We start from the raw sequence: 21,739 nt of genomic DNA on the forward strand, positions 1-21,739 counted from the left end.
TTCGTTAGTTATTAAACACAAAATTCACACATAAATTTATACATTATAAAACCTACTAACTTTACTCTAAAGGTGTTATTGTGTTAACGTTATTTCATGAGTTTTATTTATCCATCATTCGTACGTAATTCTGTAAACAAATGAGTTCACGTAACAAAACAAGAAATAATTGGAATATATTGTCTTTTATAACGTTATCAAAGACAAATTCTTCTTTAAAATCATTATGTTTTGATTAATTCATTGTGTTTTTTATTTCTTTGTTGATTAAAACATTGTGTATTGGTCAATAATTGAATTTCTTTAGTAATTCGTTTTAAATTTTGATTTAAAGCACAAGCCATACTCCAATTTTATTTGTAATAAATTTTCATTATGAAATAACAACTATTCAACAAATAAATTAAAGCAAATTTTAGGTTCCTATGGATCCACGATAAGCTTTAACGAAACTGGTATTGATGTCATTGGAGGAAAAGTGTAGATTTGAGATGCCGCAATATCTCAAGTTCGATTCCAATTCTAACCGGGGTTTACCGCAGTGAGCCTTACGGCAACGGGTTTTTCTTAAAACGAGAGATAGTGGGCTTGGGCCTTGAGCTACCCAGCATTGCCTGCGATCGTGAACATATAAGGTTTCCTTTTGCCATTGAATTTCCATGATTAGCCCGACTTTATGTTTAAAGCAGGAGTTCCACGATGCGTTAACTGATAACGCATCGCTGCTACCCTATGTTAGCAACATAAACGTATCTCGTCGCCGGCGGCATGTTAGCGAACACCTACGATGTGTTAACATAACATAGGGTAGCAGCGATGCGTTGTCCACTAACGCATCGTGAAACCCCTACTTTAAACATTAACGCATCGCTGCGCATCGTCAACCCTATGTTATGTTAACACATCGTCGGTGTTCGCTAACATGTCGCTGACAACGAGATACCAAAGGGACAAAATTAGAAACTTGAATTTAAGAGGACAAACTTGAAAACACATTCTATAAATTGACTATTTTAGAAATTTTCTCGTAGAAATAGAATCTTCCAATTGCTACTCCCAAGTGGCAAGTGGTGTAATGTAACATCAACTCTTAAAGTCGCTTTAAAAAGTAGTAAGTAATATTAATATATCCTAGTTATGCGCTTACCAACACGTTTTGAACGGTTCATTTTGATTTTTACATTTATTCTAATAAAATCCACTTGAAGAGCTTTTGAGTACAAAACTACAATTTCGTACGTATTTTTGAGAAATAGTCTAGTTTTTCTTTCAAGCTCACTTGTTTGTATTAGTGGGCCATGTATTTGTAACTCGAAATCACGTTCTGATTTTCATATACGATGTATAAACTTTCTTTTTCATAAAAAGTTCGTTTAAATTTCAATTTTGACAAACTTTTTTTATTTAAATTTCAGGTTATTTAAATATTTTTGTTTTGTTTTAGCAGTCTACAGACGTTAAAAAACAAACAGTCTTTTTTTTTACAGACTGCAGAGGTTTAATCCATCTCTTCTGTTACAGATATTTGCAGATGTGTTCCGCAGACTGTATGCATTTTAACTTTGAAAAAACAAACAACACCATAATATTAAAATGGATAGGTTTGCTTTGCTTAATGGATAGGAGTCGTAGGACAATTGTTTTTAACATGCGTTATTTAATATAGTTTGCTATTTCTGTTAATTAATATAATATTTTGTTTTCAGTCACATAAGGATAAATAAAAAATAAAAAGAAATCAAAAAATTCAATCTAATATAGTCAACACTCAACAGGACATGGTCTCTACTGGATCTTGGGTTAAAGGTCAAGGCCCAAAAGTTTTGACCTGTAAACGCGTGAAACAACTTTCACTTTTGACCAAATTAGTGTACCCTCGATCACTTTTCTCTTTTTGTCGTTTTGATTTTTGAGTCAAACTCAAGGTGTTTATTTACTCTTCCAGTAACTAAAAAATCAACAACAAAGTTTATATGCACGTTTTAAGCTTTTTATTTTTTTTGAACTAACAATGAATAAATCCTGACTACTCGAATGACAAAAGGAAAGGCAGTCTATACATCTACGATCGCAGACAACCTGTATAGCTCACCGGTTTCTTGGTCATGACCAGCTAAAGCTAAAGTTCCATTAAAGAGCGTTTACACGGGGTAAAATCTACTCAGAGAATATAAGGTTTTCATGAAGCTAATCTTTAGCCGCCATTCAAGCACGAATACCTTCGTTTAAGAGAATATTTTTGGTGTAGAAAGTTTCAAATTCAGGATCTTCCGTCGCTCAAATTTCTTGAGAAACAAAGTCATAGGCGCGTACTTCAAGGCCAGACCGACTACTCCATGAGTACTCATCCATAAACCAGTAACTGGTACAAATAAATAAAGAAATGTAACCAACGTTTATTGGAAAAAGCAACCCCAAAGATTTGGGACCAAAAGCGATTAGCAGTGACTATTGAATAAGTTTCTTCAGCTTGAGTTGGGTTACCACTTTTTGTTCCATGGAAAATTCGTCGCCCGAAGACCCACTACGATAGAAACCAGTTAGGTTGGGATCAGATTCAAACTTGAAACATTGGGGCCTCAATCACGATCTACTTCCCCCTCCAACGCCAGTTGAGCTATTCTGATTCTTTTATTAACGAAGAACAATAAATGTAACCTTAAGGCACCCACAATGTTGGGTTTTATGTTTACACTCTCAAACCACTTAGACGTACCGGTGGATGGCGCAAAGTTGGACTTGGTTCTTAAATGCAAACGATAAAAGCTCTTTAAAAAAATGTATTGATATTCAATTATTTTTTGTATTCTAAATTTAATTGGTTTTTTTAAGGATATGTTGCTATATGTTTCAAGCATGAAATTGTGTTCAAAGATTTGTGGGTGATATATAGAAATGTACAATGTCAGGAAACACAATCCAAAGCGAGCCTGAGACGAGACTATCACACATTATGCGAAGAGGACATGTAAAGCGAGAGCGAACCAACACCTGCCTATCAACCTATGGAGTATGAACATGTACAATTGTACAAAGAGTGAGTTGCTTCTAGATTGGGCCAACGGTCGATTCAATAAGTGAAAAATTGCTAAGCTGACAGACTGACTAGTTAGCCAATTTTTACGATGAAGCCCGCTTATGATAAATATAGGGATATTGGTTTTTAATACTCTCAACTTTCCCTCATTGGTAGATAACACTCTCAACTTTTGATTTGTCACCCACCATTCCCAACTTTCACCGTATTTTCCTGTACCACTCTCCGTCTAAATGAACACTAACCTCGTTAATGTTTTGGACTAAAAATGTCATTCAAATTAGTTGAGGGGGTAAAACAGAAATTTTATTTTTAACACACAACCTCCATTTCCGGTGACCTCGTTTTTCCGGCGAACTCATTTTTTCCAGAGAATTTGAGTATTCCGGCTATCTCGTCTTTCAGAACACCATATCCATCATTTCACCGAGTTTCACATATGAATTGGAGTTTTCCGACGAGTTGCAGGTTTTCGGCGAACACCATATCCATCATTTCACCGCCCATCGCCCCAAAACCGCAACCCGCCCCCCCCCCCCCCCCCGCCAGTGTCTCACCCAGCCACCTTCCGGGGTCGCCTGCGTGCCGGAAAATCGAGTTGCGGGTTTCTGGCGAGCACCATATTCATCATATCTCCACCGGTGCACAATCTTCATGATCTCCATCACCTTTTTACACCTCTGAACCATCTCCATTTTCTGAAAGACGAGATAGTCGGAAAACTCAAATTCGCCGGAAAAAAAGAGGTCGCCGGAAAAACGAGGTCACTGGAAAAGGAGGCTGTGTGTTAAAAATAAAATTTATGTCTTACCCCCTCAACTAATTTGAATGACATTTTTAGTCCAAAACATTAACGAGGTTGGTGTTCATTTAGACGGGGAGTGGTACAGGAAAATAGGGTGAAAGTTGGGAGTGGTGGGTGACAAATCGAAAGTTGGGAGTGTTATTTACCAATGAGGGAAAGTTGAGAGTATTAAAAACCAATATCCCATAAATATATGATGAAAATGAAATTTTATTGTCGTTCATTTTCCCATAAAAAATCGAATTTCGGTTTCAAACAAACACAACATTAAAATGTGTTTGTATGATTTGGAAAGTAATATTTAAACTAGCAACAAAAGCGATATGCACAATCGGTACATTATACTCTAACCAATTTTCATAACTTTTTAAACCAAATAGAACGTAAACTTCTTAACTCATGACAGTTGTAAATATGGTGTAAGTTATAAACTAAACAGATCATAAGCCGGCTGACAAGGTGTAATAATTGGGCCCAACGCAACGCCGATAATTAGACACCTATTTAAGATACGATTAAACCTATTAACTAAAAAACACAATATGTACTTTTTTTTTAATTTTTTTTAAATAATTGAAATGAGTATGCTAGACTCTATCATTTCTCCTTATTGCTACACGAAACATGCAACTGTGATATAGACATTAGATATAAAGTAGTTAAACGAGTCTTATTCATGTTTGATACTTGTGTTTAGCGCGATGTCTCTAACCTGCTTAACACGTTAAGACATGTTTTGTCGGCCCTAGCTAAACGAGTTGACTATTCAATTAAGCAGGTTAAACAGGTTGATATGAACACTACCCTATTACTTGAGATTTTAGACATAGGTAATTCGTCACACTACCAATAACTTGCTATGAGTAAGATTATATTAGGCGCGTTTGTTTGTTAATACTGTATGTATACCCTTTACATTTACATACAACATATACACGCAACATGCAAGCCTTCACCAACGAACACAATAACACCCGAACCACACATTCATCAATGAACAAAGTCGAACTGCATAAGCAGCTTTACCGAGTTGTACTTATCGCCATTCGGGTTGTACAATGGAACCGCACGAATGCCCTTTCGCAGCTCAGAAATTGGTAGACATGTTTGACCACCAAAATCACCCTTTTCTGACATGCCATATTCATTAACTTCAATCCTAAGAATAGCAAGTTCTGGGACCGATAACGGGAATTCAAATTCTTCGTTCCATGCGGGTATCCAGTTGCCCTCGATTGCTTTCGTTCTTGTCATTCTAGTATCAGCAGGTACTCCCGCTATTCCTACCTGCATTGCAAAATGTTATAATATGTTTAAACACGACGCATAGTTACTTTTTGATTATTATTGCATAAAGTTTGGTACCTTTGTGTAGAATTCTGGAGGTGAGTATGCATCAATACGTGTATTCGAAAAATCATAATACCATCCTTCGTCCATAAAAACGGTTACCTAACAAACATCAACAACGGTTTTGTAAGTCAAATACAATCTTTACGCGATGGGATCCACGAAAAGCGTGATTGTTTACCTTGAGAATGATTTTGAAAGGTAATGTAACTCTCGGGTCAAAGATGGAGTCATTTTGTATCAAGATATCAGGTTTCTTGACATACCCACAACCGCCATTGGCCTTGAACATTCCTTGCATAACCCAATGTGATCTTTCATATCCCTAGCAACATAAACTTTATGTTGTTTATTATTTGTTATTAATTATTGATTATTGATATATACTTGTTAGAATTAGATGCCTAACCTGCATATTAAATGCCACCATCTGAGCCCCGTGCATCCACCCAATCAAAGGGTTATAGTTAGACGAGTCGAAGCGTATCCCCTTAGGATATACTCTCAGAATATTCCTCTGAGTGAACCTAAAGCAAGCCAATTCTTAGCATATATTTGTAACTAACTATATATATATATATGTGTGTGTGTGTGTATGTGTGTGTGTGTATGAAAAATTAAAACAATACCAGACAATCTGCGGGCCATGAGTTTTTAAGCCTTCTCAAGCTTTTGCTCACTTAAGCTAAGCAGTTTGACTTTATCAGGGTCAACTCTAAGACAATCGTCTAAACCGCCCTTTCCTTTTCCAGCATGAATAGCAATCAAATTTCTATATTCAGGGGCACAATGGTCATCGTCTTCCTCTCCGTCTTCTTCTTCCGAATCATCATTATCATTCTGTGAAGCATTTTCACTTGCCTTAGTTTCTTGCGATTTAAGATACTCTTTTGGAGGTTCGGTAGATATAATAATAATCCTTCTTTTCAGACTTTCTGGAGACGGGAATTCCTCTAAACTCTCTGTGTTCGGAGTAAACAGCATGTCTCTAAATGTTTCAGTAACCATCTACTGTTTAATCACAGTGTAACATATAAATGAATACATTAACGAACGTAAATGAACGAACTTAAACAAACATAAACTAACAAACATAATCCAACATAATTACCAAAATACCATTTGACGCAAAAATTTACTCACCTCAGCCACTTTGGCCTGAAGATCAGTAGTAAGATGGTCGTTAAGGATAATTACAACAGGATACTCAGATGCAGTGAAGGCATGAACCTTGATAGACTTTAAACACTTAGTCAATTGAACCGGAGTTTTCGTTGTCCTATACAACATAACATCATGTCAACAGATTTGCTAGTTGCACCATCATTGTTACTTTTTAAGTTTTTATCACAAATAAGCAACAAATATACTTATATACACCATACCTTCCATGAAGAACATGTACATCATCTTTAGTTGAATTAGGCCATATATCCAACTCAATGACCCTCACGCCTTTACGCAATGCTTGAACTATCGGAACTTCACTAGAATCATTGCTCAATTGGTTCCCGGTTAAATATGACTTGTGACCGGTGAATATGAAGTAGTGAGACAATGGATCATTCATATCATGATGAACCTGAAAGATAACAACAATCATCATCTTAATTCCCACATGTCAAATCATCAACTAATCATCAAATAATTTTGGATTATTTGGAAAATCCATAATGTGTTTGGTTGGTAAATTGATGATGTTGGAATTCTCTTCCTCCTATCTTCCCCTTAGAACCGGAAAACGGGTTGCGTCGCAGGTATGGGTTAGGGCCGGAACAGGTCGAATAAAAATAAGTTACTTTGTTTCAGGTCGGAACGGCTTTTGGGTCAAAACTGGTTTTGGATCAGAACGGCTTTCGGGTTTCCCACCCAAAACCGTGTCAATACAAGCCTGTTCTGGGCCAAAACCTGTTTCGACCCGAAACATGTTTCGAATCAAACCTTTTCTGACCCGAAACCCGTTCCAAACCCATTCCGACCTGAACCAAATGAACATTGTGAAGGGAATCTTGAATTGCAATAAACATTGGATTTGACTTGAAATTACTTTCAAATTTCAGTTACTTCCCTATCCAACCAAAATGCATGGTTGTAAAAATAAAAAATCCCAACTAGACACCGATTAATCCCCAATTAATCGCTAGTTCCCACCCCACCAATTAATTTTAGGCTAATTGGTCAATGGTCAAATCTGGCCAACTTCAGGATTAATCAGACTTAGTCTGCGTTTTTTTGGCAAGGTTCCGGCCAAAATTGGCGGTTTCCGGTGAGATTCCGATAAAAAAATGTTTCCAACAAGATTCCAGCCAAAATGTGTATGTGTATATATAAAAGTGAAAATTACATTTTAAATTGTGTGCATATATATAAAACTGAAAATTATACATTAAAATCTAATCAAATTAATCGTTAGTCCCCACTCCACGGCCCTACTAGCAATTACTACAACCTTGCCAAAATGTCACATGATTTAAATTCAATTCATTTATATTCCGTGAACCGAACACGCCCTAAGCTTCAACAAAATGGAATCAAATTTTACGGAACCATTAGGATCAATAGGCGGATTAGAGTCGGCAAACAGGTACTTGAAGAACGTCTCGAGATAGAAACCCCTGCGAAAATGAGATGTGCTATGCATAATTACTTGAGCATCTTCCACAGTAGTCTTCTCCTGTTTCTGCACTTCAACAAGAAACCGCCGAAGATGGTCAACGCTCATTATACCGTTATCGGAGTATTCATCGAACAGAGCCTTGATCGGCAGTGGAGCTTCGGTTGCGACCAGCCCTCCGCCGGAAACAGAAACATCCTTTGCAGGACATTACCGTTGGTCAGTGAACGGAGATTTATGATTAACATTGAGGATTAATTTGTATAATATTGTAGCAGAATTCATTTTGCTTACATAGATGGGAAGCTATAAATTGTTGTAATCAGTTTAAAAGAAACAGCAAGTCATTCTATATGAATATTGTGGGACCCGTTGTAACAGGTTTACCCGTGACTTATAGGTTCAAATTCACTTATTATTACAGAGCTATATGTCCCTGTACAAACCTACACGAACACAAACATACAATATATTACATTTTCCAAACATGCTTATAAGTTATAACCATTTTGGATGTTTGCATGGTAACAATAACACACACACATGCTTTTCACGTAAAGCACAAACACCATTCAAACAAATCTTTATTACTAATATCTTTAGACATATCCGTTAGTAATCGTCACATCACAAATCATGACTTCAAACCAAAGCTTACCCGTGGCCTAAATTAAAAGCTAGAAAACGGAACCAATCTAGGGGTTTCGCGGAAGAGGAGTCGATTTAGAAAGTGAAACAAACAAGAGTGTCATAACAAGTAAACAAACCATGTTTATGCGTTATAATTGACAAGCTAAATAAATTCAGTATAATCAAAGGGCCTTTGGTGTAGTGAAACCAAGATGTTAAATATACGTGTAACAAAAATGATGAGGGTTCAAGACTCGTGATAGGAAAAAAGGCGTAGATTTATTAAAGTTGTTAAAAAAATATGTTTAAATTAAAATGCATGAGTTTATTTAAAAGTGCCAAACGAGGTGACAGATATTAAATATGGTATGACCAAGTTGTAAACTAAACATGTCATATACCGGCTGACGGATTTGTAATAAATGGGGCTAAGTGGGTTACATGTTTAATTAAACGGGTTAAACATGTTAATGTAAACACAACTGTTTTATGAAACGTTTAAACATGTCAACTCAAACACAACTTGTTTATTAAACTTGTTAGTTCTTTTATATGTAACTACTATAGTTTACTCGTCATTGTATGTTAGCGACGATTTAAACTTCCATAATACTAACTTTTGCAAGGTTGTTTGTTTCATATCACTACCTTCTATGTTATTTAGATTAATAAAATGTATGCGTGAAAAGTGTTTTTGTAACCGGGAGTATTGACGAGAGTAGGCACTAGCAATGTTTTGTCTCCATCACACTATCAATAACTTTGCTATAAATAAGATTCAGGTATACATATGTTTGTTGGCTAATACATATGTTTGTAAGCTAATATTGTATATATACCGGCAACATAATACATACACGAACTCATGGATCTTTATAATATCCTTTTAATACTTATAAGCACATTTTGAAAAGATAACACCATTATTATTTATTCACCACTCCTAAGGATCAAACAAAACTAGCACAAAAACGTAATTATCTCATGGGAGATTGTATTGTATAACACTTCTCGGTAATATTCACATACAGCATGCACACAACATACAAACATATACACACAACATACAACATGTACACACAACACCCAAGCCTTCACCAACGAGCACAACGCCGCCTGAACCACACACGCAACAAATTAAACAAAGTCGAACTGCATAAGCAGCTTTACCGACTTGTACTTTTCGCCTTTCTGGTTGTACAACGGAACTGCTCGAATGCCCTTACGAAGCTCAGAAACCGGTAGGCATGTTTGACCACCAAAATCATCCTTTTCTGACATGTCATATTCATGAACTTCAATCCTAAGAATAGCAAGTTCTGGGACCGATAACGGGAATTCAAATTCTTCGTTCCATGCGGGTATCCAGTTGTCCTCGATTGCTTTCGTTCTTTTCATTATAGTATCAGCAGATACTCCCGCTATTCCAACCTGCATTGCATCATGTTATAATATGTTTATAACATGTGATCGATAATATATAATTACTTTCTGAAAGTGGCAAATGGATGGGTCAGGTGGGTTGGGTAAATACAAGGCAACTGGGTCGGTTTTCGGTTGAATTGATTATCTCGAACACGATCATATATTTATTCTTGTTAGAAGTACCAACCTAACCCAAGCACACCTAAAAGTCGTGTAACCCAAATAGGACCAATGTAACTGACTTATCTGAACAAGTCAAATGGGTCCGTTGGCAGGTTGTTAATACATTGTAAACACGTCATAAACGGGCTTATGAATTGTAAAATATTGGGTTGGTGGGCTGAAGGGTCTGAAATGCGTTGACGGGAGGGTTGACTGGTCATCCTTTTTATTAAACGGGTTAAACATGTCAACTTGAACATGGCATGTTTAACTAAACGAGTTAATTAAACATGTCAACGACAACGTAAACATGACTTGTCTATTAAACGGGTTAGATAAACCAATGTTTTCGTGGCCGTGTCAAGAATTGCCACCATTAGGCATTAGGTGAAATGGGCTTGGATAACTTATTCTCAAAAACAATTTGTTATTTAAAAAATTATGTGTTAAATATTATTACAAAAGTTTATCTTTACAACAAAACTATAACTTTTGAATAAATCAATAGCTGAGGTTTTATGTATTGAAAATGTAGACAATTTAATTATTTTAAAAACAATTTAGTTATGTTAAAAACAACTGGTTTGCAAAAGAAAATGATTGGCTCATTAGAGATCAAACCTAACCTAAATCAATTAACAGAACACGATAAGTAAAATAATTAGCACGCTAGATATCAAACCTAACTCAAATCACTTGACCATTATTACATAAGGTGCCTTACCCTGGTGTAGAAATCAGGAGGTGAGTATGCATCAAAATGTGTAAGTTTAAAATCAGAGGACCATCCTTCGCCCATAAAAACGGTTACCTAAGAAGCATCAAGAAAACTTTTGTTAGTCAAATAGAAACTTAAGAAATTGAACTACAAGAATTAAAAGAAATGTAAATAGGCGATTTAATAATATCCAATTGTACGCAATGGGACCCACAAAAGGCAGATGAAAAAAAATTTATTATTTTACCTTGAGAGTGATTTTGACAGGTAATGTAACTCTCGGGTCAAAGATGGAGTCATTTCTCATCAAGATATCAGGTTTCTTGACATATCCACAACCGCCATTGGCCTTGAACATTCCTTGCATAACCCAAAGTGATCTTCCATATCCCTGTCAACATAATTTATCATTGGTGGCTTATAAGTGATAGAAACTGGGAACCGAACTGCCGTCTATCATTTATAGCTAATATACTTTTTTCTGTGGGTGAATACCATCAGTCTTTGTTGGAACTAGTAAGCATCTTGAATACTTTGTTACTTTTGTTAATCATTAGACCGGCTACTATAGCTTTAACTCAATATTTTTGTGTTCTTTTTAGCATGCTACTTTTAAGTATTTTAGTTGATATTATTCAATAACTTTGGTCTTCTTTTGGGGCATTTAGCCAAAATCAAGCAAAAATCTGCAGTAACTTAGGGGGTGTTTGGGATTCCTTATGTTACCTCCTTATAACTTTTCATTAAGTTAATAAGTTACAAAAGTGTAACTTATAGAACTTTTCATCTCACATCAAAAGCAATCCCAAACACCTTATTCCTTTTCAAAAAGTTAATAAGTTATAAGTTGGTGAAAATAAGCAATCCCAAACACCCCCTTAATATTTTAGGACCAAACCTGCATATTAAATGCCACCATCTGAGCTCCATGCATCCACCCAATCATTGGATTATAATTAGACGAGTCAAAACGTATCCCCTTAGGATATACTCTCAGAATATTCCTCTGAGTGAACCTAAATCAAGCGAATTCTTAGTATATCTTTGTATATAACTATATAACTATATATATATATATATATAATGTAAAAATTAAGACAATACCTAACAATCTGTGGCCCATGAGTTTTTGCTGCCTTCTCAAGCTCTTGCTCACTTAAGCTAAGCCGTTTGACTTTATCAGGGTCTACTCTTAGCCAATCATCTAAACCGCCCTTACCTTTTCCAGCATGAATAGCAATCAAATTCCTATATCTAGGGGCACAATGGTCATCTTCTTCCTCTTCATCTTCTGCTTCTTCCGAATCATCCTTAAATTCAGCAGTACTACTGGATTTAAAGCTGGGAAGTTCACCGCCCCATGCTTCTGATGAATCATTATCTTTCTGTGAAGCGTTTCCACTTGCCTTAGTTTCTTGGGATTTAAGATACTCTTTTGGAGGTTTAGTAGATATAATAATCCTTCTTTTCAGAATTTCTGGAGATGGGAATTCCTCTAAACTCTCCGTGTTTGGAGTAAACAGCACGTCTCCAAATGTTTCAGTAACCATCTACAGTTTAATCACATTGTAAATATACGAATCATTTAATCCAAGTTTCCAACACAATTACCATTTCTCAGCAACTTTTACTCATTAAATGAAACACGCTTACCAACTTACAATTTTTTTACCAATTGATTAGGCCTATAAACGAACCAATCGTTCGTTTATTTAGTAAACTAACTAATGTTTTGCATTCATTTAGTTAAACGAACGAACATGAACACATGTCTCATTAGTTCATTTAAGTTAGTTGATGTTCATTCTGCGTCCATTTATGTTTGTTGGTTTACGTTTGTTTGTTTACATTTTTTGACATATTCACTTAAATTTTTTAGATCTGTTACAATTTAGTCTTGTTTTACTAACTTTTTAGGCATAACTCACATTTAGTTATAATTGGTTTTAGCTCAGTTATGTTTGTTCCTTTACTTTGTGAACTGCTCGTTTGTATTGTTACTAAACGAACATAAACATATTCATTTTCTTAACGAATGAACACCAACAAAAAAAAACCCCGTTCGTTTAATTGTTCATGTTCCGTTTGTTTGTTTAATGTTAAACGAACCGATTTTTCACAGGCCTACACTTAATGCAACAACTTGAGTAATTTGGTAAGAGAGTGGTAAGTATAAATGGCACAGGTCAGTTCAGAAACAATAAGAAAAGAAATGAAAACACACATTGATCAAAACTATGATAGAGTCCATTTATTAATATGAACCGAATACAATTATTAAAGCCAAGACTAACAGACCCTTTAAATGGGAGAACCAAACTTAAAGAACAGGAAACCCTAAACTAATTAAAAGAAAACAAAATAAGAATCCTAAAATAAAACTACAAAAATTAAAACAGAACTAATTCTATAACATTCTTAACCCAATTAACATGTGAGCCAAAACGAATTAAGTCCAACAGGTATGTTTTAAAAATACGGTTATAATAAGTACGCTATGTACGTTGAAAATATATATATATACATCATACTGCATTTTTTAAACTTTGCTGGATTGTAAATAAGAAAATACGACAAAGTTACTCACCTTAGCCACTTTAGCCTGAAGATCAGTAGTAAGATGGTCTTCAAGGGTAATAACAACAGGATACTCAGATGCAGTGAAAGCATTATTCTTGATAGACTTTAAACACTTAATCAATTGAACTGGAGTTGTCAATGTCCTACACAACAAACCAAACATTGACAACAATTATCATGAAAACAAAGCAAATATTAATCAGAAAAATTAGCAAGTAGCAACAAATAGACACCATACCTTCCATGAAGAACATCCACATCATTCTTAGTTGAATTAGGCCATATATCCAATTCAATAACCCTCACACCTTTCTGCAATGCTTTAACTATTGGAGCATCACTACAATCACTGCTCAACTGGTTCCCAGTTAAATAAGAATTGTGACCAGTGTATATAAAATAGTGAGACAATGGAGCATTCATATCATGATGAACCTGAAAGAGAACAAAGACATTCATCCTCATTAGGGCTGTAAAAAACCGAACGAAGCCTTTTTCATGTTCGTTTGTTTAGCATTAATGTAATACCCCGATTTTTAAAGCCCAAAAGTTATTAATATTATAACTAGAGTGTTGGTTTTACAATTGTTATAGGACTTACCGATTGAGAAACCAACAATGTGCACTTATCAAAGTATTTATAAATAAAAATATATATGATTATTAATATATATTTCGTTAAAGGGTGGGATAGAGGAACGGTTAGCCTACATCCTACCCTCCCCATACCCTGCTTATAGCATTGCTATTTATGGGATCTTATTGGGTATGTTGTTGTTGTCATGATTATTAATAAAGAATTCAACTGTATTAACTGTCAATTTCATTAAATGGAAAGTTGAAACGTATTTTGAATTAATTTATATTATATTGTGGGTGCAATATTGAGTTAGTCAAAATCTTAAATCTTAAAATTCTTATTTTCTCTAGTGATGGTAAACTGCCCTTATTTTTGCCGACAATTATTATTATTATTATTTATTTGTCATAAGTTATTTCTTTCAATTTGTTTAGACCCTCCCTCCTGTCATATTTGTTTTTATTGGGACTAGAGATGAAGGTTTATAGCCGAACTTACTTCTGAATCTAAGCTCTTCAGTTTATTCAAGACATACAATAAAATTATATAAGTTCGAATCTTCGTTTTCAAGGTACTGATAGTCTATTAATGTTACGCTTATCATAATTTATATGCTTGGTTTATAGCATGAAACGCTTACTGATTGATATGAACCATTGATTTCGAATCGTTTATTTATTGATATGAACCACTGAAATTCAATCGTTTACGGATTGATATGAAATACTGATATCAAATTGTTTATTTATTGATCTTTGAATTGATTTTGATTTCTATTGAATTGTTATGATAAGTTTTTGGACCCTGATGCGAAGAATAGTTTTGGTATTAGATTTCATTATGTTTTTTACACATTTTTTTATTGTTTTGCTATTTTACAGGTTTATCTATTCGATATTTTGATTTTATGAGGAACGTGAGTTTATAGTGAGTTGAGACGTATTGATCGATCATGGGATCGAAAAAATGCATTGTCTCACTACTAAATGTTATAGATTGAATTACTGAATCACTGGAGACGTATGTATCAATCCCATGAGGGAAAATATCATCTCAATTTTCGTCATCACACAACCTTATGACACCATTTATTGATTTTATGTTTTTATTTATTGAGTTATAATTTCGATATGAAGTTATTTCAATTTTCTGAATACAAGTTTATACGATTAATGAAAGTTACGAATTATAGAATTGATATGCTACAAGCTACAAATTGATATGAATATGTTTTCGTTATCCGCCCACTGAGCATATCGTTCAAACGTGCTTTTGTTTTGTTACGTTAGGTTTCAAGATTATCCGCGAAGAATCGATCAAGGGCTTGGGTAAAAGTTAAAAGATCAAGTGTTTTATAAATGCAAGAAATAAATGATGTTTTGTAACGAATCTTTGGTTTTTATTGTAAAAAGTGTTGTTTTAATTTTAATAAAATTGACGCTTTGAATTCTGTTTACTGTAAAAGTTACACGCCAGCCCTAGGTCGGGCGGGGTGTTACAATTAAACTAGTTCATGAACGCTAATCGAACGAAAAATCTTGTTTGTGTTCGTTCGTTAAGGAATTTAACTTGTTCACGAATGCAAATGAACATGTACTATTTAAGAAAAGAAAACAGCATTCGTAATCCAAAACATTAGACATAATCACCTTATTTAATTATAAAGCTAAGCACTTGAGATAATAATAATAGTAATAATAATCCACCAATCGATTGTTTTATTCTGATAATGTCATCAACGAAGCACAAGTTAGATTTATTGTTGTTAGTTAAATCAACACTATATAAAACAAAACATTAACGAAACCAAAAAACTAAACATAAGTAATAAAATTTTAAAATTTATATATTACTATGTTAGGTTGATTATTAGTAATAAAATATTATAAATATATAAAACAAACCTTTAACTTACGAACATAAACAAACGAACATAATAACAAATTACCGCACGTTCACAAACACAAATGAACGAACACAACATCTAATAATCTTATTAAAGCAGATAGTTTTAAACACAGTACATACTAATTCGTACTAAATATTAATTAATTAGATCTCTTCTATAATATTATATCAAAACATACCGAACGATTAGGATTAAGAGCCGGATTAGAGTCACTAAACAAGTACTTAAAGAAGGCCTCAATATTAAACCCCTTGCGATGAAATAGATGAGCCGTACTACGCATAATCTCTTGAGCATCTTCCAGAGTAGCATTCTCTTGCTTCTGCACCTCAATTAAAAACCGGTGGAGTTGATCGGCGTTCATGATGCCGTTATCGGAGTACTTCTCGAACAGAGCTTTGACCGGCGGCGGAGCCTCGGTGGCGGCCAGCCGGAACCTCCGCCGGAAACAGAAGCAGACTTTGTAGGTCTGCTTTGACATTGTGGTGGATTGGTGAGTGGAGAATTAGGGTTAGAATTGGGGGTTTGTATAATAATAATAGTAATAATAATAATATTGTAGCAGATTCTTTTGCTTACAGATATGGGAAGGTATGATTGTTTTGTAATCAGGTTAAGGCATTGGATGTGGAGGTGTGGGGCCCAGTGTGTTTGGAGCTGTTGTGGCTGGAAGTTGATTGTGGAGACGTGTAAGAGACGTGTCATGGGAACGTAAATAGAATAATAGATAGTCCATGTTAATTAATACTTTGATCGGACAATAATTAACTTTATATGATTATTTTCTATTTATAGTTATCTTTTTTATTTATAGTTGACGTCTCACTCTATATAGAAACTTATTTAGGCATTACTTTTATAAGATTATTGTAGTAGTTTTATGTAGAGGTGCACAAATCGGTTTAAAACTCAAAACCGGTTTGGGTTAAAACCGATTCGGTTTTATCAGCAAAAGTCAAAACCGGTTTATTATCGGTTTCGGTTCGGGTTGAAACCGGTTTCTTACCATGTTACGATCGGTTTCGGTTCGGGTTTTGACCGTTTTGGTTCGGTTAACCGGTTTGAAACCGGTTTTAGTGGAGAAAACTACAAACCGGTTCCAACCCTTCGGTTCCAATCGGTTCCAAACCGGTTTCTACATAATCGGTTTCAAACTGGTTCGGTTTCAGTTCAATTTTCGGGTCGGCTCGGTTAACCGATTTGTTTGCCCACCTCTAGTTTTATGTCCCTCACTATTTTTCGATTGCCTTGGAGAATCAACACGTCTTCATTCCTTTTGTTTTTGACACATTTGGGTCTCTTGCCCCCGATGCCGCTACGTTTCTAAAAAGAGTTCAGCGGGTCGTGCACAGTAACTCATCGACGCCGAAGAACGGTAATTTTGTTTTCAGTAGGATCGGTTTTGTCATTCAAAAGGGGGTGGCGGCGCAGCTTGTTGCCCGCTTACCTGCCTTTTTATTGTAATTGGATCCTTTTATTTTTAATATTAATCGTTAAAGCAGTTGTTTCTTTACAATTGAAAAAAAAATACATTGATTTATTGACTATATGCCAACATTAATAAATAGTGTTCGTATTTCATTCTCATTCATCTTATTATTTCATACATCTCAACTGCTAATGAGAGCAACTCTTCTCCATTGTTGTATATCTTTCATTTGGCTTTGGTCATAGGTGCATCTTGTGATCTAGATGTAGTTCTAAGTTTCAACTCGAAAATGTTTAACTGTCCCATATAGTTTTGCATTATTAGTAATTTACGATTTTATTTGTCAATAGATTCACTCATGTTTCTATTTAGGATGTTGAGGCAAACCCCATCGAGCACCATGAGTCCTTAAGGATGGTTGCAACGCCGGTGGACAAGTCCAACGTCGTTCATCTACAAGAGAGATATTGGGTAAAAAACAATATCTCGTTTCAAAATTATTATTATATTTTAATTACTTTTGTTGTGGATAAAATGTGAACTTCGTATGTAAGTGTGTTTGGATGGAATAAATTAGGAAGTGTGTCATCTTATTATCTTAGCAAGTTTTCACCTAATTAACCAATAAACAAAGTCACGAAACCTAATATCCTAACATGAATGTTGGTTATTACAAGTTTACTCATCAAATGTAGGCCATTAATCTCATCTTAAAACCTAATATCATAACACAGGTGATACAATTTTCTAGCTATTCTTTTAGGATATTTTATCTTAATAAGCTCTTTCGGTCACCACAAATCTAATTGAATAAAATGTAAAAATAAAACAAAGTGAGATTAACTTAAAATACATGGTAAAAGAAGAATGAGTATTGAGAATCGGCATACTGTGATGATGAACAACGGGTTAGGTTTGGATAACATTAGAAAAACAATGACCTGGTATAAAAGAGAAGGGGGTAATATGGTAATTATAACCCTTTTTTTCCTTTCCCTGAAATTCGTCTAATTTGGAAATAAAACAAATACCATTAAATAACTCTCTATTATTTTCCTTTCCATTAAAAAAAACTATGGAACGCCATTTCTTCTAATTCCTCCCTCTTTCTTTTCTTTTCTCCCCACAAGTTAACTCTGGAACACGGTTTTAGAGTAAGCTTTAATATTGGAGGTTTGAAAAAAATCAAACTACAAACTAGCCGCTCCACAAGTTCTATCGTGTTGTTATTGGTGCAAATATATAGTCATCTCTTGTCACCATTTCAACCATACAGTTAAAGGCAATTTTCACAAGATTATGATTACTAACCGCCGCTTGTAGTTATATTTATGTTTCATTGATCGTTGGTTTGGGTTTTGCCAAAAAAATAAATAAATAAATTGTTTGTATTATGATTTGGAACTATAAAAAATTCTTCGTATTGAAGTTTTGAATGTTGGGGCTTGTAAGTATTTGAAATTGAGGCAATAGTTTGATTTGTTAAACATAATATTAATTTGGTATTTACATGATTATATCATGTGGGCATACCTTTCAAAGTTCATACTATTGACACGTTGAATTGGTGAAATCATATCTAGGATTTAAAATTTGGTTGTTTGATTTGTGTATTAGATTTTAGTTGTCTCTGTGTTTTTATTTATTTGATTAATTTTTTTAATTAATAGTGAGTTCAACTACGTGTGATGTTTTCATTTGGGGGGGGGGGGGGTGTTTAAACAAACTCGAGACTATTTTATTCGATATTTTTTATTAAATGATATTATTTTCATATCATGTTAGAAATGATATACATTAACTAAAAACAAACATAGAAATATAGAATAAAAGCTAACTAGATTATTTTCATATCATTGTAGAAATTGTACGTCACTCTATTATACATACATAGTTATAACTAAACAAATAGAATTTTGCAGGTCTGTTTTTTGCATACACATCTCCTTAATGCACTTTCGTTTTGCCTTAGCCTTACCTTGTTCCTTAGCATCACATTACTTCTCGTTTAGCTTAGAGTCCTTTTGTACTATTTGCCCTTTTTTCTTTGCTTTAAGCCTTCGCGTCTATTACTGGTATTAGTTCTTTTAGCACTCTATGTTTAGCGGTAGTGTACCACAATTTTTAATAGCACTCATATGTTTTGTTGGTTCATGATCCACCACTCACATTTTCCATGTCAAAAGGTTTTTTTAAAAGCCATGTCTCTCAGTGGGAATAAGCTTCTCAAATCATACTAGTAGCTTTTGTTATAAGTGAGATTTTACTGGGTACGTTTGTTTGTTATAATAGCGTGATATAAGTATACATGCTACATTTGTGTATCTTTTTAACTTTCATATAATACAGACCTAAAAGCCACTAATACACATAAATACTTCACTTATTAGCCTTAGGCCATGTGGGGGGGGGGGGGGGGTATTTGTCGCTCCTTAATATTATTATTATATTCAAAAATGATCGTTGGGCCCAAACGGTCATATTTAAAATAAAAAAAAACAAAAACAAAATTAATTTAAATAATATATATATATACGTATACCTTATATCCATTTCATACACTACATTGTAACATCCCAAAATTTCAAATAATAATATTTAATATATTTATTTGTTATGATGGAAAGGTTTACTTGAGTTAGTAAATAAATAATAAATAATAAAGATGGAAAGATAAGTAGGCTATTAGATGGAATTAATTATGAACCAAAAAGGAAAGATGGGCTTTAGGTCCATGAGCTTAAGGGAGTATAAATACCCCTTAAACCCTAATCATTTCCATTTCCATCCATTCTACACCATAGCCTACACCATAAAACACACACTTAAGCCAAAACACCCTCTAACCCTTGCGGCCAAGGTCCGAACCCAAAATCAAGCATAGAAATATTAGATCTTCAATCATACAAGCAAGCAAACGAGTCCAAGATCACGTATTAAAGCTAACGTAGCTCGGAGAGAATCGTAAAGGTACGTTTTATCTTAAAGATTACATTTTTATAGTTCGTTTGCTCTAAGGATTGATACAAAGGAAGATCGGTCATCCTTATGTAATAGAAATGTGAACTTGATGTTAAAAATGGACTTAATCAACTTATTAGTTAAAGACTAAGCTAAAAACGGGTTTACGACTGATAAAGGTTTAAGCTTTATGCCAAAATGGGTTAGATCTTGATGTAATAATGTAGGGTGTAAAACGGTTAAGGAGACTGGAAAAAGGTGGTTAAAAGTTGTGATATGGACCGTTAACCGTTACCTGAGCCAAGAAAAGAATAAAGCCAAGAAAAGAATAAAAGATAGGAAAATATGAACTGAAAGCATCAGACACGGTTCTCGGTCAAAAAGAGTTCTCGGTCAACACGAGTCCTCGGTGGCATGAGTTCTCGGTCACCAAGAGTTCTCGGTCACTCCATTGAGTTCTCGGTGACAAGGGTTCCGGTCCTTGAGTTCTCGGTCACGAGCTCTTTGCTGGGTTCTCTGCCAAGAGTTCTCGGCTGATCAATCAGTTTCTAGGCATTGGGCCTGGTCTCAGCTGGGCCAGATACCATTAAAATGATGGGCCTGATTTAATTAGTTTAAGTTAAACAAACAAGCCTAATTTAGCAAGAACATTGGTTAACTAAAATACCAACTTAATTAATTGTACGGTTAATTAACAAATATATATTTAACAGTTAGCCGTGCACAATTAAAGAAAGGGATTACTATTGGCTCCGAGCGTAACCGGATCCAGGTGAGTTTCTAGCCCTATTTCCTTGTTATGTTTTCGGGGCGCTGTGTGCATACTCGATGTGATTAGTTAATACACTTACCTTAAGTGGTAAGTGTATGCCTATTATGATATATGTGAAGATTATGAAAGAATGTTTGATGGTACATGAACGATCTTCGGATATTGCATGTACTGATAGAAGATAGCTTGAAGATGTGATTGTTTATATATGTTTCATGTATGATGTATGTATGTTATAGATTATTGAGTATGTAGGAAAGTATATAAAATTCACAAAAGAAAAGGAAAGTATGAAATGAAGGAATTGACAGCAAAGGGTGGCAGACCCTAATAATATCTGTGAATGAGGGTGGCAGACCATTCAAACAAAGTTCGTCGTCTTTATTACTAATATCTTTAGACATATCCGTTAGTAATCGTCACATCACAAATCATGACTTCCAACCGAAGCTTACACGTGGCCTGAAAAGCTAGAAAACGGAACCAATCAAGGGGTTTCCTGGAAGAGGAGCCAATTTAGAAAGCGAAACAAACAAAGGTGTCATAAACCATGTTTATGCGTTATAATTTGACAAGCTAAATAAATTCAGTATAATCAAAGGGCCTTTGGTGCATTGATACCAAGATGTTAAACACATGTGTAACTCTTCAAAATAATGAGGGTTCAAGTCTCATGATAAGGGAAAAAAAGTGCAGATTTATTAAAGTTGTTAAAAATATGTTTAAATTATAATGCATGAGTTCATTTTAAAGCGTCAAATGAGGTG

The 21,739-nt window shown here is 34.6% G+C and overlaps 1 protein-coding gene and 1 pseudogene across 2 annotated transcripts; both read right to left on the bottom strand.

Moving 5' to 3' along the window:
- Window positions 1-4,753: 4,753 nt before the first annotated feature.
- LOC143545502 (phosphoinositide phospholipase C 2-like) lies at window positions 4,754-8,110 on the bottom strand (annotated as a pseudogene). The gene is made up of 7 exons (XR_013137437.1): window positions 7,735-8,110; window positions 6,578-6,774; window positions 6,336-6,471; window positions 5,822-6,200; window positions 5,602-5,735; window positions 5,374-5,517; window positions 4,754-5,129 (listed from the first exon to the last, which is right to left on the bottom strand). The product of XR_013137437.1 is annotated as a phosphoinositide phospholipase C 2-like (transcript).
- Window positions 8,111-9,404: 1,294 nt separating this feature from the next.
- LOC143545521 (phosphoinositide phospholipase C 2-like) lies at window positions 9,405-16,358 on the bottom strand. The gene is made up of 8 exons (XM_077037402.1): window positions 15,989-16,358; window positions 13,560-13,756; window positions 13,329-13,464; window positions 11,846-12,291; window positions 11,640-11,757; window positions 10,989-11,132; window positions 10,748-10,834; window positions 9,405-9,867 (listed from the first exon to the last, which is right to left on the bottom strand). Exons 1-8 carry the CDS (start codon window positions 16,289-16,291, stop codon window positions 9,574-9,576), a joined length of 1,725 nt encoding a protein of 574 aa, XP_076893517.1. The 5' UTR covers window positions 16,292-16,358; the 3' UTR covers window positions 9,405-9,573.
- Window positions 16,359-21,739: the final 5,381 nt, after the last annotated feature.

Source organism: Bidens hawaiensis, unplaced genomic scaffold, assembly GCF_021521415.1.
Source record: "Bidens hawaiensis isolate Kalapana, Puna unplaced genomic scaffold, B.hawaiensis_p1.1 tig00013978_1, whole genome shotgun sequence".
NCBI lineage: Eukaryota > Viridiplantae > Streptophyta > Magnoliopsida > Asterales > Asteraceae > Bidens > Bidens hawaiensis.

Bases quoted from the DNA above. Each gene is read 5' to 3' on its own strand.
- LOC143545521 (XM_077037402.1), bottom strand. From the start codon at position 16,291: ATGTCAAAGCAGACCTACAAAGTCTGCTTCTGTTTCCGGCGGAGGTTC. The intron at 13,465-13,559 runs GTATGGTGTCTA...TTTGTTGTGTAG, and splicing joins GTGGATGTTCTTCATGGAAG to GACATTGACAACTCCAGTTC. The intron at 12,292-13,328 runs GTGAGTAACTTT...ATTAAACTGTAG, and splicing joins TTCAGGCTAAAGTGGCTAAG to ATGGTTACTGAAACATTTGG.